Here is an 18,355-nt window from a genome sequence, read left to right as displayed (position 1 = left end):
CAACAAACGCCATTTCCCAATGTGCTGGGATCTTAGCAAGATCACTCTGGCTCTGTTCATCTGTTATTCCTTCTGTAAAATGTATGAGGAATAATTATATCCAGTTTTAAAACCAATTTGACATCCTCATATGAAAAGCACTATGGTAATGGCAAATATTTTTATTTTTAGAATGCTTCATCTCTGAAGATGTGTAGGAGTGCCAACAACAATAAAAATAGAAAATCTTATAAAAACCATAGCCAAAAGCAACATAGACCAATAAATAAATCTGTAAAAAATTCGGTGTGGAAATAACATAATCTCTGTGCAGCATGCAAAGGCACATATCTTTGCATGGAGCAACCCAAGGAGTGGTTAGTGAAATCTCCAGAATCAGCTGAATGTTTTCAAAGTTGCTCTGAGTTTTGCAAACATTCTCCCTCTAATTTAAGCTATTGTTTTTCCAAGAGAATCTGAATTTAAAACATGGTTTTCTTAGCTAAATATAAGTCCATTGTGCACAAACAATGAAAATCTCTTTTAAAAACAATTCTTATTCTACATGCCAAGGGTTGTACAATCTCAAATAGTGTGAATCCTTCTGCATGGTTTCACTCAGTGAAAAGACTATTCCGACAATCTAGAAAATCAGCTAAGGATCATATTTGAAAACCTCTGGCTTTGATTCTATATCTTACTCACATGATTTCAGAATTAGAGCCTAAAAGTTATGACTGGGGGGTGGGAGGGGGGAGAAGGAACTTGAGAATAGGTTTAAAACTTTTGGAGAATATGCTGCTTTTTAAATTATTACTAAAACCCATTCTCTCTGGACAGAGATTTCTGCACACAGTGGAAACAAGCTTTGGTTAGAAGCACAAGAAGCCTGAGCTAGCGCATAAGAAATTTAGATTGAACCATATTAGCAAAGGAACTAGAAATCGATTGGTCTGCTTCCAAGATGCAGTCTAAAACTGCTTTCACATTTGTTTTAAGCAACCAGAAGCCATCACAGCTGCCAAAAGAAGCAGTTCAACATTTCCTCCACCACTGGTCTTTCATTCCTGCCCCCACGCATCTCCTCTCTTGTGTCAGCACTAGCATCCGTACAAGCACATGGTAAACAGCTTTTCCAGACTCTCCTCGTGCAGCAGCTGCTCCATGCCTGCGATCATTTTTGGTGCCTGCTCTGTGCCTTTGCAGACTCCACTATGTTTTTGAGATGCAAAGAATTGCATGCCACACGGGCGATGGGGATGCTCTGAGGGTTTATGTAAGCAGCAAAATGCTACCCTATGTCTCCTTCTCCATTCCCCTCCCGAGGATACTCAACACTTCGTTGGCTTTTTTGTGCTACCGTTGCACACTGAGCTGATGAGTGTGAACTGCCAGTGATGACTCCAAGCTCTCTTTCCTAATTTATGAGTGCCAAGTCCAAGTTCAGCATCATTTAAGCATAGTCTGTATTGTTTTTCTCTAGATGCATTACCTTACATTTATCTAAACTAAAGCTCACCCGCCGACTTTATGTGCACTCACTCATTTTTGTAAGATCCTTCTGGAGTTCCTCAGCACTGGCACAACATTTGGTTACCCAAAAGGACTTTAACTTTCGTTTCCATTGATTGTGTGGCCTCTCTTTTGGAGCAAGCCAGCAGATCTGTATTCTTTCAGGAATCTCTTCGCTCATATAGAATATTCTCCATAATCTTGCTTAACTTACCTGGCTTTTTTTCCTGGGCTGAAACTCTTCTGGCCACGTAGAAGCTGATAGATATATCATGTTGTTTTTATAGGAGGACTATTGTGATGAATAATTTTATATTACTCACTAACATATGCTTTTAATAGCAAAGAGTAACAAAGGTTCCAATATCCTACACTTAGAGAGGCGGACAGTTACATACTAGCTAATCCCAAATTTATAATGTGTCCAGCTCAATAACACATTTCAAAGTACCCTGTTAATTGACCACAAGATTTTGAGCATTTTCCTATTCCTCCTCTCGTTTTGCCTGTCCTTACAAAACTTGTGTGAGATTAAAGCACCCTGGTAATGAAATTTCCTGGAAAAGATTTTTCAGTGTTTGGGTGTTTGCAAAAATCTGGAAGAAAATTTACACTGGAAGATTTGAAAACCATTCACATAGGAGCCATGTCCCAAAAGACACATGATCTGGTGGCTGCATCCCAGTACCATGAGTTGGGTAGCCCTCCAGACATTTTGTTCCACCTCTTCATCAGCTGACTGTCATGATGGTCAAAGTAATAACTGTTGGTGCTTACACAGCAACTCCGCACAAATACTGCTTCAGAAGTAGTTTTTAGAGGGGAAACAGAGCCTTAGAAAAGTGACACATCCATAAATCTTCTGAATCTTGTGCTTATTTCACTGGACTGCTGTGCACCAAAGCTGGATTTTTCTAAAGCCTGTTCACACTCAGCACATCTTCTGTGATGCTGGCATGGAAATCGAGATCATTTGGCAACCTGGCCCCCAGTGCTTTGGGAAGGGGTAGTAATCTAGAGACCTGGCCTGATTTCCCATCCTGTTGTGCTAGCTCGCAACCATACCCCTGGCCTCTAAAACCTGCTGGGGAGAACTCATGTGTGTGCTGTGATTGAAAGCAGTGGCATGAAAGCAGCTGGGCAGAAAAAGTCTTTTTGGTGGCTGCAGCTTCTACGTAATGAACCATGCCTACCTTCTGCCTGCTAGGAGCGTGCAGATCAGAGGAAAAATCTGCATCCTCAGGTCTCCATGATCTGTGGGTGGATTAGCTGCGGTGCCACTTTCCATTAAGATCTATGTCTCCCACACAGCGTGACAGAGTACACGTCTCAGAAGTATGCTGCCTGCACCAGGCTCGCCTCTTCCCACTGCTGCCTAAAGCTGCTCCTGCCCCTTGCAGACCTCTTTTGAGAAGTTTTTCAAAGATGAATGCTCTAACTATATTTTCTGTAGTTTAATTTACATCTGTTTTATATTATTTGCAGTTTTGCTTTATCTGGGTCATTCCCTCCCCACTGCTCTTCCCTTTTTCTTCCCTCCCCATTATCCTTGATAACTGAGAGTTGATTGTAGCTAGTGTACAATTACATGCTGTCATCCCTACAGACCTTGCATCCGCCAGCTGTCTTAAAACTACGCTGGGTTTTCCTATAGAAGTAATTCTTTCTTCATTCCCTCTATCTGGCTCGCCCCACTGAAGGATATCGAGTCCTTCCTCAGGCTTCCCAAGTCTGTTGCCAGCCCTAAATTCACTTTTCCATGTTTGGAGAAACTGCAGTGTCCCAACCCAATGCTAACCCACATTCCAGTGGGCCATTAAGACTAACAACATGTATAAACCAGCAGATCAAATGCATCCTGGAGGATACATACGTGAGCTAGTATTTCGGAATAACCCACAGCTGCCTGAAAACTGCGGGGGGGGAAATGTGTTTCTTTTCCTGAAGAGGAGTGTCCCATCAGCTTCAGCACTCTGAAGGGGCCCAATTGCAGGACACAATAGGACAGGGAGAACAACAGAGCATAGAGTTGAAGCCAATTGAAAATGCAAAGAAACTAGACAGGCAGAACGGGATTATTCAAAGTGGAATTAGAGCAGAGCATGGGTGAAAACACTACCGTGATGACTGTAAAACAGAAGAATCTCATTTTAGCAAAGAGCCAAGGGACAGCACATAAAACAGGCAGCGAGGAGATAAAGCGGCGAGCGAGCGAGGGAGCGTGGTTGATGGAGGCACACGCTCGGTGCCCGGCTGGAGGAATGTCATGGTTTCACTTGTGATTGGCTGGGGAATGGAGGAGTCAGTTTTCACGGGGGCTGATCAAAAAGTTCCCTTTTGCTTTCCAAAGTTGCTGTCTGAGCAGAGGCATCGGGAAGAGGAGGCCAGTCGCTCTAACATTCCTCAGGAAAGCTACATAAATGAAATGAGAAGGCTTCTCTATCCAAGGATATACAGCCAAGAACAGACGCCGAGAAGCTGTTTTCCTTCTTTTCTCCCCCAACTCCTACTGGAGTTGAACAGCTCTCATTTCTGGCATGCGTCTCATCTCTCAGGATACTATGTCACAGTATTCTACTAACTTTCTCTTGCTCCCCATACCAGAGTATCCTGTATTAGACTGCGTGCCCAACAAAATCATCAAGCTCGTGGTACTGGGTGGCAGTAGCGTTGGCAAGACAGGTAAGTCCACACGTGTAGTTCCATGGTTTTCTTGCTGCTGCACTTACCAGCTAATTTGCAGCTCAGATAGACCCAAGGCTGTGAAAACTCTTAACTGTTGCAGCTTGAACATTTTAAGTTACTTTTTTTTTTTTGAAAATGCACTGAATAATTTGTGAGGCAGATTTGCTGTAGCCAACATGAGGCGGCAGTTAAGAGGAGAGGGCACTGTGTTGGGAACTCCGTACTCACAAATGATTCTCCCTGGTCTTGTGCAAATTATTTAACCGTGTCTAAATTTCCACACCCTCAAAATGGGACTAGTGTTTTTTATTCTCCTGTTGTAAATGTTTTATGCTCTGCAGACAAATAGCAGCGTACAAGATGTGTCCTCCTGTATTACTCTCCAGAGGAGAGGAGAAGAGAACGGGGTAGAGCGAGCTTTATTGCTTTTGAACATATGGTTCATGATTTCAGAAATTATTAAGGTCAGATCTGTTTTACTACATCTGAGGTTCCACAGCACTCAGTAAAATGTTTGATTGTTTTGGATTTGAAGCAGCCACATTTTCATATTGTTTTTAAGTAGTTTGTTGAAGATAGCTGCACAGTCAGTTTCATTTAAGGGTACTAACGAGGTGATCCAGTATCCACTGTGAGAAAAATGATTATTTTAAATGAAATCTATGGTAGAGTTGTTTGCAGAATAAACCCTTTTATTTAGCTATTAGCTAAGTGGTTTTGCAAATTATTAGGAACCTGATGAGATGAAAGCACTACAGGAATGTAAGTTACTGTTGCCATGACAGGATTTTAAGTGTTACAAAGTGATCAAGAAAAAGGAAAATGTTCTAATATAACAGTGTAAGAAAGCACCACAGATTAAGGTGAGTAAGAAGGCCCAGGGCGCTGCAGCATGACCCATGTATGCAGAGCACATCTAGTTTGCTGTATGTGATTAGATATCACTAATGGGTTTCATGAGGAGGACTGAGGATTTTTAAGGCTGGGAAGAACCATTACATGCATCAGCGTCACTTCTTATATGACACAGAAGTCTTAAATGTGGTATGGGATTAGTTTCAGTTTACTGGCTTGTTACTCTCTTTCTGAATTATTTCAAACCAAAGGTAAGACTGTTATACCTGCAATCACAACAAGCCAACCTCTGTATCCTACACTGAATAGCCACACTGAATCTAAGGGGTAATTTCCAATGCTAGTTGCGAAAAACTCTGCATTAAGTATCACAGCCTGGCCCCAGATCTTTTTCTGTGAGTGTTGAGAGAAGCATTTGCAGAGTAATATGTGACCAATTCAAAGATTAACTTGGTTTCATATTATACTAACTCTTCCAGTAAGATATTACATGTGTTCTGCAAAGATTGATTTTGGTTCACATTAAAGACCCATATTTTTTTCATTGTTTTACAGCCCTGGTTGTGCGCTTTCTCACGAAGAGATTTATTGGAGACTATGAAGCCAATACTGGTGAGTCTGCTTTCTACGGCAGTACTGCAGATAGCTTGAAAAGAAATCTACTCTATTTTGTGACTGGTGCATATTACAGGAAAGCCAAGCAGTGTTAGATGTCCATAAGGTGCATATTTTCAGTTAATAGCCTCAAGCTATGAAAGCAATAAATCAAAGGCTCATTATTTATGATCGTTTTAGTTATTTTTTTTCCAACTTGATGGAAAAGGATCAGAGTAAAAGATTTGCTTGGGGACATACCTATACTAAAATGCAGACTCAAGGAACAACTTGCATATCGACTAAACCGCGGAAACCCAATGCTGCTCTCTCTGCAACCCCAGGGAAGCCAGAGGAATTCCAAAGTGCATAAAAGTCAGTTCAGAACTTTTCCTGTGTACTCCCTTTTTTTCAGTGGCTTTTATGACGAGACTTCCAAATTGAAGTCTTCTTTTCATCAGATAAGCAAAGTGACCATGCAAACTGCTTCTACTGCATTTCTTGTTTAATCCTTAGAGGATGTGTTTATGTGAACTGTTTAATTCGCAGCCTCTGTTCCAAGAAAGTGCCAACTGTATTGGATCTACATAGACCGTGCTCATATCTACTAACACATCCCACATGTAGGCCATCTTGCAGTTTTTGGGTGAAGGAGGACAGGATTCAAAGCAGTGATTGGTTCACTTTGGAGATGCATGCTGAATTTAGAATGGTGAGTTAGGAAAGGAGATGGCAGTACAAGACACCTTTGATCTATGCCTGTCTGATGAAATACAATCTGAAAGCTCCTCCTTACAGCTCCCTCTCACTGACCCTAAGTAACCTTGATGGTTGGCTGCACTATTTCTCTTTCTTTTCCTTCATCTCTTCTATGGGAGACTATACATCAAGTTAGACTTCTGAGCTTTGCAATGGATTGCTGCCAGAGACATTGCTGAGAACCACATGCTTTTCTCATTAAGCTACCAGCCCAACAGCCATGCTGTAGAAGAAACAAATATGCCAGAAATAAGAAACAGGTGGCAGTGTATTTGTGATCATTCAACCATGCTTCTCCTTCAGTTGGGTCTAAGGCAGAGCACAGTCAGTGTCTGGAAGTACCTGCTCTTTTTTCTGCAATGCATTACAGAGTAGGAATAATATGTTGTCTGGTCTTGGTTCAGGGGTGCAGTATCTTCCCATAAAACAGTAACAGCTTTTCAGCTTAAAATCTGATGTGTTTTCAAAAAAAAAAATCCCAGAAGGGCTATATCACCTCACAGAGTTGGTACTGAAACATAATATGATGCAGTATCTTCCCATAAAACAGTAACAGCTTTTCAGCTTAAAATCTGATGTGTTTTCAAAAAAAAAATCCCAGAAGGGCTATATCATCTCACAGAGTTGGTACTGAAATATAATATGATAATGTTGGATTCAGATGCAGCAAATTTTGCCATACTAAATTTCCTTATATTATAAATGTTTCTATGAGCTCAGACTCTTTTCCACTGGAATAAAAACACCTGTTTCCTTGAACCAAAGATGATTTTCAGAAGTGATGGCATTATTGTCACTAACTGACCTCCCTGTTAATCTGAATTCCTTACTCTCCAATAGATGGGATTTCTCTACATTTGAGATGAAGTACATTGTTTTAGATGCAACAGTGACAATTGTATTTGGACAAGACTGAAAGGCTGTACACAACAGCTGTGGATATAGCATTTCTTCACATATCCACGTGACTTGTATTAAGCTCTAAAGTAAAATGATGATGACATCAGTCTCTGAAGCTGTCCTTATCACAACCACGGATAGTTTGTAAGATCAAAACTTAAGTTTTCATTGTCACTTAACCTGCACTCCAGTAACGAAATAAAGTTCAAGCCCAGAATAGTGATGGTCTTACTAGAGCTGGATCAGTCCTAGGTGTTTTGAACTAGCACTTGGCCCTGAATAAGTGTCATTCAGATTAACCAGAAGTCAGATTCAAAGTGTCCAGTCTTTGGGGATTCCAACCAAACTCTGACTGCTAAGGTCACAAAAATCCCAAAGGGCATCTAGGTGTTTTGTATACAGTCACTTACTCTGTGTCCAAAATGAGAATACTTTCCTTTTTTAAAAACTTTCAGAAAAATGCAATAGGAAACAGCTCAGTCCTTTTACAGACAACACCTGGATATCTTGGTTTGAGATTAAAATATATGCAGTCCACATTTTAAAAAGTTAACAATATGGATTGAAAACCTGAATGGGATTTATGCACCCACTTTGACTATTTGATTCAATACAAAGTGCCACCTTTCCAGATACCATACTAGGTATACATTCAAAACATCCAACCACATAGCAAATACAAAACCACTTTACTTAAGTAAACAGCCACACAACCACTCTGGTTCCATTCACTTTTCTGTAAGCAGCTACATATCATAAGCCTCAAAAATCTGAATTTCAACAGTTCCATTTTGCCTTTATGTACTTTTTCTTCTTTGTTACAGTAACTGACTCTAATGATCTTACTTTTCCACCAGGTGCTTTGTATTCAAGAAAGTTCACCATAGATGGGGAACAGATCTCTCTACAGGTGCAGGATACTCCCTTTGTTTCATTGGAGGTAAAACATCTGCTCAGTGCATCGGTACAGCACAGTTACTGTCTCTTGTTTGTTGCCAGCACTTCCATTTGTAAGTAACTCCACTTACCAGAAGCTCAAACCCAAATGAAGGCTAACGGGGGTACCTTAAGCCCCGCCAAAACGAGCCCTTGAAGAGGTTAAATCAGGCTCCTGTAAGAGTAAGTCAGAATTAAAACAAATCTATTTCAAACACATTACTGCATCCCAAGCCTAAATAGCAGTAAAATCATAGTCTGGCTCGCTCCTGTCAACTCCTTGATTGTTTTATTTCCTATCAAAGGGTTTCTGTCCTTGCATGGCAGAAAACTCACCTGCCTAGAGGCCCAGCTGGCTCAGCTTAGACCTTTCTACACACCCGGAATCTTCCTTCTCTAGAAAGGTGTTTCTTTCCAAGGGGACAGGCCTCACAGCAGTTGTCATTTCCAACTAGGGTGCTTTTCAGTGCTTTCCTTACTTTTTAAAAAAAAATTATTTATTCCTTATTTTTAAGGTGTTAGCATTTATCTACACCTCTCTTTCTATCAGTGTTTTAGATATTCTAGATTTAATATTTGACTAGGAACCTGTTTCTAGAAATATTTTTCCAAGCAGGATTAAGATGTCTTTTTTTGAAGATCTGCTTCGCATGCAGAACAAGAAGATGAAAATAGTGTCAAAGCAGCAGGAAATGTAATGAAATTTGTTTTTACATGAATGGTGGAAATCTCTGAGAGTAATAATTCCTATAGAATAGCTGAGATTTCATGATAAAATTAGGTATCCTCTTGTCACCATCAAACTTAAACTTCTAGGTTTGGCCTTAACCTCAGTCTAAGCTCTGACTGGGCCAAATATAGGTCTAGATGGTACCACCTTCTCTCATCCTCTTTCAGACTAGCTCTGGACAGCTTTATATACCTTGTTTTGTCTGCATGGTCCCATGCATCCATGGGTTCATTTCTGTGCTGTAGAACTGTCCCATCGTGAGCTTACTGAACAGGATAAGCCAAGCTCCCACAGCCTCAGTTTCTATTTCTTTTTTTCTGATGACTGGAAATAGATTTAAGCAGAAATCCTTGACAAAGTTCCACACTGCTGCTGCTGGGGGTGCGCAGAGCAGTGGACAGGACCCCTCATTTACTTTGGACACTAAAAAGCAAACAAAAGCTGCTATGGAAGTCCTCCAAATATTCAAGCGGGACTTAATAGTACAAAGGCCCTACGCCAGCTTGCTTAGAGAGGACCTGCAAAAAGAAGCTGTTGGTGGCGATTAGGCACAATTGGGACTGCCTGATAAACACTTAACAAAGGGAATCCCCTCTCCGTTCTATCCCATGGAGAAAGGAAGGAGTGAAAGAATTTAATTCCGTCTTTCATACCAGATATATGTTTATTTTCCGGTTTCCCTGTTTTAATTAAGACTGTGTCCTAAAATTCTGTGACTGTAGCCAGAGCTCCACAAAATTTAGTAATGCCAACAGCTGAGGTTTCTCAGTCAGAAACAATTTTAATTTAGTTAGGATGGAGTTTCATGTTCTTTGTCCCAAAGGTCTGCACTGTTTCAACAGTTCCCACAGACACGCTTATCTTAGGCTGTATCTCTGTTTGTATCAAATGATGTATCTGAAATAATTTCAAGGGACTGTTCCTGAACAGGACTTGTTAAGACTGAGAATAGGTTGGATTTTCTGTTAAAATCCTTAAGGAAGAGAGTTTCTTGCACTCTGCAGGCTGAGTACAGTGTTTTAGGAGGAAGTCATGTGGAATCACTCAGGATTCTAGCCACACCGGAAATGTTAATGTTTAAGAGAGAAACAGAAGCAAACAGATAACCGGTTTTGTTAGGTGATTCATTGCTGCTTGGTCTATACAAGGCAAATGATTGTGTGTTTCAAAATTCATTCTGGAGCAGAGATTTCCATTTAAAAAGTAGCCCGTTAACCTTTGATTTTCCTGAATAAAGCATTCCGTTGGGGATTATCCATCCATCTCACTACTGGGTGGGCCTATCTGGAGTAACTGAGAATTTCTGCTCATTAGGGCTCTCTGAATGTACAACTTCTGCAAAAACATTTTCAAACGCTTGCCAGAGCAATTAGTTCTTTTTCCCCATGAAAGGAGTTTGCTGGTGAAAAGAGGCTAGCAGGACATGAAGGGTGGCTAATTATCTACGGATTGGCTACAACCCAGACACCAACAGTGCAAATTGCCCTTCTTCCCACAATCTGCCCTGTCCTGGCTTGAGTTCACTCTCATTAACCTTTTAAACAAGGCTGCTAGTGAGGATGCCTCTTCATTCCATGTGCAATTCTATTGGGTTTTTGGGTTTGAGGGTTCTGGGGATGGAGAGGAGTGATATGAGCATCTGTTAAACAATGTCACTGCTAAGAGGATTTAGCGTTACTGTGAGCTGGCAAGGGCAAAGAACTACTAGGTAGGATGAGCCAGTGTCTCTCTGGGCAATATTGAAATATTTACAAAGGGCAGTTAGTTAGCAGAATTCGTGTTGAAAGTTGTAAGCCTAATTTATACTCTGAGCCTTCAGAAATTCTGCTTCCTTCTTCTCACAGAAGAGCCTTGTCGGTAGTCCTTTTTCTACTGTCTGATCTACCATAAAAGAACTGATCAGTTTTACTCATTCTTTTCCACCTCTGCTTCCTGAAGTTAGGCTTTATCATTCATATTTAGGTGTCTAAACAAAAGTGATCTGTTTTGGGAGATTGCTGAGCACATGCCAATTGTGTTAAAATGAATGTGAGTGGCAGATATACGTTCTATAGATAAACAGATAATGGAACATATGTTCTAATAGTCTTACTGAAGTTGATGAAGATTTATTGAATATAATTTAGCAATAATAATTAAAGTTTGGGCTTTGTATTCATGATGCTGAACTCCCCCTAAAACACACAAAAGCCTCTAATTCCTACCAATTTGATCAAGAGCTGAATACTGAATATGCTTAGTGCCTTGTTGGATATGAAAGAAATTACAAAGTTCCAGAAAGCCTGTAATGTTGACAGGAATGTCAGTTCTTACAAACCAAGCATTCTGGCAATAACTGCAGCAGTGATCTCCCTATCTGGTTGGGTTACATGCCAGCACGGATAACAAAGAGTAGAGGATTAGCTGGAAATAGCTTCATCTTGAAAAGTGAGCTGATCTCTTTTCAAGCCCCACAGTATTGTATTCAGCTTTATATTCCCAAGCTGGTGATTGTTATGGCTGTCTGAGTAGGAGGGGTGATGGACTGAACAAATCTGTGACTAGCAAAACAATAATATAAACCCATTGCTGCTCTACAAATGAGCAATGAGATTTCACCCCATTTTCAGTTCTAGTAATTGGTTATTTGTAACAAAATGCTTTTTTGAAGTAACTTTGCCTTTGACTATCTGGAGACCTACATGGCAGAAAAACCTTCCAGGCTTCATCAGACAGAGTTAGTGAGAACCCCCCGCCCATGCAGACATTAAATACAGAATTGAAAAAAACCCTAACAAAACACCTTGGGGAACAACCGTTCACTTGCAGTAGTGTGACTAGCCTGCTGAATTTTATAACGCTTTTACCGTGCTCATCACAATTTTGTCCACAATAAAAGTGCGGGTTTCTGTCCCACTGGTTTAGTACAATAGAATACAGAACAAACTTTTCAATATCAGTATTTTGGCTGTTCTCTTATTTTCTACTAATTTGCTCTGACCCCTCTCCACTCCACATTACTGCTTACCTGTAACATGTTACTGACACAGTGGAAATTTCTCCTGTCCCTGGTACATTCCCCAGCAGTCAGAGAGGTTTCTGCCTGTACATTGAGAAACAGCCACGCATTAAAACAGAGCTCTGAGTATGACTGTTTGCTCTGTCTGCTCCCTATTCTCAGTTTTCTAATCTCATACCTCTTGGTTTTGACGGCAGGATGATACTGACAGCATATGCTGCCAAGAGCAGATAAACCGTTCAATCTACTGGGCAGATGGCTTCGTTTTTGTTTACTCCATCACAGACTATGAGAGCTACCGAGTCATCCGTCCCCTACACCAGCACATCCGCAAGATTCACCCAAATGCTAACATTCCCTTGCTTCTGATGGCGAACAAAGGAGACCTCCTGCGAGCCAGGCAGGTGTCCTCCAAAGAAGGACTCCAGCTGGCCGGTGAACTGGGAGGTACTTACTATGAAGTCTCAGCCCGGGAGAACTGTGAGGGAGTGCATGAAGCCTTCCAGCAGCTTTGCCAGGAAGTCAGCAGGATGATTGGGAGCTGCAATGGAGAGAAACGAAGAGGCCTCCACCTTGTCCGACCCAAGTCTCCAAATATGCAGGACTTAAAGAGACGTTTGAAACAGGCTCTGACTTCCAAAGGGAAATCTGCCACTACACTTTGATGTAGCAGACAGAAATTGTTTTCCACAGCCCTGAAAAAAAGACAAGAAAATAAGCTGATAATAAGGGACATCGCTGAAATGCAGCAATCAGGTTGTGTAAGAGGCTCTTTCATTTTGTCTTTACATCTTCCTTAAAAACCCCATGCTCATTCAGCAAAGGAACTTACAGAATTTGCTCTTTGGGGCAAGAATTTAGAAAATGATTTAAAAAATAGATTGTCCCAAATTATTTCCTTTTTGAAAGGGACACAGCCAAATAGTTTAGGCTAAAATGTGGATTTTATTAATAAAAATAATTAAATCCTACTTTTAAGAGAAGTGGCTTCTGTATTTCCAAACATAGGCAATAAGCTACAGCAAGACACGAGGAAAGTGATGTAAGCTATACTGAGCAAGCAAAATTTACCAGATTTGCTTAGTCACAAGACTGGAAAATAAAGGCAAAAAGTAAATTAAGAGCATAAATAGTGAAAAGTAGTAACAGAAAGCTTTTAAATTGCAGTTTAGAAAATGTTCTTAGCAACTTCGGGAGAGATTTGCAAGCTTTAGCCTTACAGTGTCTCTTTAAAGGGACATTTTTAAAAAAACACTATTTTTTCAGATCATTTTTCTTTGAACACATATTGACTGTTTCTGAAAGTGATTAGATGGGCAAAATACATACCTGTAGCAGCATTTTGTAGTCAGTTTCTCAATGGTGTACTTCTCATTTTTCTATAGGTTTCCTACATGGTAATGAGAGAGGGACAAATAGAGAAGTGTGGTTTAAAACCTGCAAAAAAATGGACTGCATTAATCAAGAGCAAGGAGGTGACCTAAAACTATTTAATTTTTTTTTCCAAACTAGTTAGATTTCAAGTTCAAGATGCTGTTTTAAAGAAATAAGGCCTTCACATAAAGTAAATTTAATTCATTAGATCTTTTTTTCTTGAAGAAAAAGAAAAGGTTTTATGATGCCTGAAATTTCTGGAATTCATCATTTTGTCATTTGCCTTAAGACTAGCCTTTACTCAATACCTTGCAATGCATCCAAATCACCAGTCTATCAATACATATTTCACTGGCAGCATCTCACTGCATTGTGTCTCAGCATGTACAAAGGGATTTGAAGCTGTATCCTGTGAACTGGCCTGTTTTATGGTAGCAATAACAGCAACATGAAGCATCCATCATTCCATTCTCAATGAGAGTGGAAAGAAACTGGGTTGGACCATGTAAAAGTCGTGATGCAACAATCCTTTGTGTATAAACAGACCATATGAGCAATTCACAGGACCATGAAATGAAGTAAAGCTCAATGATTTACACTCAGGAACACAGAAGGGAAAACCCTAGTTTGATGGATAGAGAAAATACTCCCAGCTGCAGTTTCAGCTGGCAATATTGAGCTAAATCACCCTTTTACTCATTATGAGCAGCAAAAATGTAAATTGAGTCTGATGAGTATTTATATAGCTCAGGGCTTGAAAATGTATTTCACGTTCTTCTTGTCCCTATACTAGACAACTCTAGTCATGATTTTCCTTATCACCTGGATTTGCTCTATCTACAGCTCACTTTCTGTTTTATTTATTGTTTTCCACAGCTGGTCATCTGAGAATGTCTTGTGTTTTAATTAATTTAAAATTATTTTATTCACACAAAAGAACTGCACCTTTTTTTAAAACTAGTTTCAAGTGGTAATAGGAGGGGAAATGGAAAGTTAGATCACCCAAACAGGGACTCAAACAATATCAGAGGATTTCTACTTTAGCTTATGGTTAATTAACAACTTGATGTTTGAGCAGTGTCATTATTCATTGCAGGCACTTTGGTATGGCGTTCATTAGCACAGAATTTCAATATTTAAAATTACTAATAGCATAGCTCAAATATCAAATCTAAAGTTTCAATAACATGAAATAGAGCAAACAGTTTGCGAGGAACACACACAAACTGAAAATTGTTTACATTGGAAAAATGATCACCGATTTTGAATAGCAATTAAATATTTTACCATCCCAGTACTGTGTAACAAGGGCTAAATTTGCTGAAGACAATTTGCTGACAACATTTGTTTTCATAAGAGCCTAAGAGAATTAGGTGCTCTAGCTTGTTAAATTTGTTTGTAGCTTACTCTTTCAGCTCTAATCCTTCCTTATTTGGGAAGAAAGTTCAACAAATTTCAAACCTGTCAAAGTTTTATCTTCAACAGTGATTAATAAAAACATGCAAGATCTTTCCTGAGTAGTGTATAAAATGGCTCCTTTACGTCTCACGTCTTTAAATGTTCCTTGTTTATACTAGACAAAAAATATCTTTTTTTTCCCATCCTATAACCTAATACACCCTGCTTTGGAAGTATAGACATGTATTCCTACATTTGTACTACATAAGTAAGTATTCCCACATTCCTGCGGCACTGGTGGGGGAAAAAAAGTCTACAATTTTTGGCTAAGGCCAAAAAATATTGAAACATTTAAGTCTTCTCCTAAATACTAACATGTGGCAAACATTTATTCTGCTACAGAGACTTGAGTATAGTATTTCCTTTGTTCATTGACCAGCAATACAAATCCTGTAATAGCTTTGATACTGGTTTTAAGCCAGGACATACCATCTACAGAAGACAATAGAGCTTAGCATTTTTATTAGCAGTGCAGTACTTAAGCACCAGAACACACCACTGTGCCACTGAAGCTAAGCAAGGCTGAGGAAGGAGAATGGTAGCATGAAAAGCAGGGAGAAGAGAATGCTATAGAATTAAGTGCCTAAAAATAATCATGTAAAATATCAAAGATTAGTCATGTAGAACCTGATCCTGAATTAGAATCTTCAGGCTGCCAGGGAAAAATATATTCTACTGAAGGTTTAAAACTAAGCCTCTAGAGAGAAGGTACTTGACATAAAGTCAGGAGAGGAAAGGAAAAAAAGATTTGAGAATGGGTTTTTTTTTTGATATCGAGGCAAATTCTCTTCTCAGTTAAATTGGTTAAGTCCGGATTAACTCCATTGGAAGCAATACCAACAGCAACAAGCTGTAGAATTCACTTTTTTTTTTTTTCCCCCCATCCCTCTTCATTCTCCTGAGCAGTTTAAATCTTGTGCACCATCTGGTTTTCAAGATGGTTTACAGCTGGGTTTACTTGGGCACAAAGCAGTTGAGTGATTTGCCCCAAGGTTACACAGCTGAGCAAGTACTTGAGAGGAACTAAAAAACTGTGTCCTTTGTAATTAATTCCCAACTCTTTACAACAACTACCAGACCATACCATCTCCCTCCAGGTATGCGCAAAGCACAGTAAGTTGTATTACACAAGAATATAATTAAAAGTTGGAAAATGTTACTTAAATTACAAGCTATGTTAGGAACTGACGGAGCAAAGTATTACTGACATGCTGGCACCGTGCACAATTATAGTAATACCAAGACTGGCTTATCAGTTATTGAAGATATTTGTAAATGGTTATTTTCTGCAGTATTTCTGTCAGTCACATTTCTCACACGTTTCCAGTGGTTCCCCATGGAAATACAGTGTGACCTGGGAGATGGGAAAATCAGGCTCCATTTTTAACTTTTCCTGTGACTTGCTTGATGATCTTGGCCAGATCTCTTAATTGAAGTTACTGTGTCCGTAAGTAAAAGGAAGGATATCAACACATATTTGCCATGCACTTTAGCATCCACAGGAGAGAATCGCCAATGAGAAATAAAGGAATTGCCCACATTTGCAGTAGGGAAATCTTAACGTCTGAATTCAGATCTTGATTCCGGATTCCTTAAACTTAGAGTTGTTTGGATCCCACATTTACACTTGAAACATGGGAACAAAATGGAAAATTCAGATCTTGATTTCAAGGAACAGCTCAAACAGAAATATTTTTATCCAGGGTACCTGGCTACTCAAGGATTTATGTCAGGTGTACAAATGAAGAGGAAAGAGTAACTTTCTGAGACATTGAAAGAAACTTAGTCTGTACCAGAAAACAGTTGTCTAATTGTTTTACAGGGCAAACTGGAAGGCTGCCAGCTTATTTCCCTTTGCCCACTGGCAAGCTAGAAGACTTTGGGTCAAAATCACACTGACTCTGCTGGAGCTGCAGCTATGTTTGCAGAGCCAGCACATGACCCTGAAGCAGCAGAACATAATGACACATTTGCTAGTATTTAGTTGTTCATGTATTTTCAGAGTTCTTATAAGCTGTCCCTGTCTCCTCTGGGACTAGCACAGGAAAGCCATGCAATTAAAGTTAAAAAAGATCTCCAGTTTCACTCTAAAAACCTCAAAAGCAGGGACAATGGTGCTAGAAAAGACAATCCAATCTATCACCTCTGGGGACAAAGCAAGACTCTTCCTTTGATAATTTTTCACCCCTGTTCTCACTAGCTCTGGCCTTCCTTTCATGCCTTTGTGCTCATTTAATTTAGCAAGCAAACTTCTGCAATTGTTCTTTCTTAGGCTTAGAAATATATTTTTTGTTGTTTAGTTTAAAATTTATTTCCAAATATTTTAACCTCTAACATGGTTTATAGCAAAAGAAGAGTGTCTGCTTAGCCTTTTGACCTTATTTACCTGAAGCATTTCAAAGCACATCTAAATGAAATCAGTACAACTCTGTATTTAGACAAACCTTTGAATTCATGCCATTTCTCCCCAAGTGCTCTCACTGGCTTAGCCCAATATTTCCTTCCCTTGTTTTGTGCTTACAATGTTGAGCTCATTTGAGTTGCATAGTCATTGCTTACTTAAACCTGTTTAGTTCCTGTAAAGTTTTGCTGCTCTTCTCTGAAATCTCTTTGGTTTAATCGGGCAAGTTCTCTTTAAGCAGCTGTGCAAGCAGTAGATGAGCTCAGAACAGCTGGTGATTTTCTGCTCTGTCAGATTTTTGCTCATTATTGAAGATTTTGGAATAAACAGGAGCAGGGAGAGCGATGCAGCAAACCCAGTTCTAGTCTCCTTTCGTCTGTCAACCTCCTTTGGTGACAATAATTTTATCCATCACAAAGTGGACAAAGTTTATCCTAAATGATAGTGTTTCAGCACGGGTTCCTACAGATAGAAAAAACACCAAATATGAAGTGGAGAGATGAGTTGATAGGCTCTGTAAACCCTAGGATCCAATTCATTCAGGAGCTGTCATACCAATCTTCTTTTCTTTAGAAGATACATTTTTTACATTTTCCTTTTTATCCAAATGGGTTTCAAGACACAGCCTCTGGATCTCGTCACACAGACACTTACTGTCTCCTCTGTAGCAGGTCAAGGGGAAGCTGCACATTTTCTAAATATGATGGGTGAAAAGTATGCATGCCTTGTGCTGTTATTATGGATAATTGTGGAGACTGTTCCTAAGGATAAGGTTTTTCTTCTTTCTGGGCAATAATGCAGAACGCTAGCGATCAGTAACTGGTCATTTTGAAAAGATATTAGTTTTGTTTGCTGAATCTGGAGACACACTGTACCTTCTCTGCTGGTTAGAAAGCTCACCAGATAAGGAGGGGTTGGGCTTTTTCTGATGTAGCCTTTGAACTCTCACAAAGAGAGCTGAATTATGTCACCTTTTGACTGTGATCCAGGCTTCCAGATGCTTGCAGAAGCCACCACTCTTCACAGTGTTCTTCATTGTATTTCACTTCAAAACTCTCAATATTTTCCTATGCCAAGATGAAAAAGCGGAACAACTTTGGAATATCACACTGAAGTGCAACAGCCTATTCTCTTGCCTCCCTATTTTTGATGAAGATCATGGGTGTCTGAGCTG

General features: G+C 39.7%; 1 protein-coding gene across 1 annotated transcript; it reads left to right on the top strand.

The window, feature by feature from the left end:
* Window positions 1-3,834: 3,834 nt before the first annotated feature.
* LOC104074468 (ras-like protein family member 11A-like) lies at window positions 3,835-12,904 on the top strand. Its single transcript, XM_009574598.1, has 4 exons — window positions 3,835-4,173; window positions 5,587-5,643; window positions 8,142-8,224; window positions 12,146-12,904. Exons 1-4 carry the CDS (start codon window positions 4,029-4,031, stop codon window positions 12,611-12,613), a joined length of 753 nt encoding a protein of 250 aa, XP_009572893.1. The 5' UTR covers window positions 3,835-4,028; the 3' UTR covers window positions 12,614-12,904.
* The last annotated feature ends 5,451 nt before the right edge of the window (window positions 12,905-18,355 follow it).

This window comes from Fulmarus glacialis, unplaced genomic scaffold, assembly GCF_000690835.1.
Source record: "Fulmarus glacialis isolate BGI_N327 unplaced genomic scaffold, ASM69083v1 scaffold1303, whole genome shotgun sequence".
NCBI classification, from domain to species: Eukaryota; Metazoa; Chordata; class Aves; order Procellariiformes; family Procellariidae; genus Fulmarus; species Fulmarus glacialis.
This window is presented reverse-complemented; position numbering and strand designations above follow the sequence as displayed.

Bases quoted from the DNA above. Each gene is read 5' to 3' on its own strand.
- LOC104074468 (XM_009574598.1), top strand. From the start codon at position 4,029: ATGCGTCTCATCTCTCAGGATACTATGTCACAGTATTCTACTAACTTT. The intron at 4,174-5,586 runs GTAAGTCCACAC...ATTGTTTTACAG, and splicing joins CAGTAGCGTTGGCAAGACAG to CCCTGGTTGTGCGCTTTCTC. The intron at 5,644-8,141 runs GTGAGTCTGCTT...CTTTTCCACCAG, and splicing joins AGACTATGAAGCCAATACTG to GTGCTTTGTATTCAAGAAAG.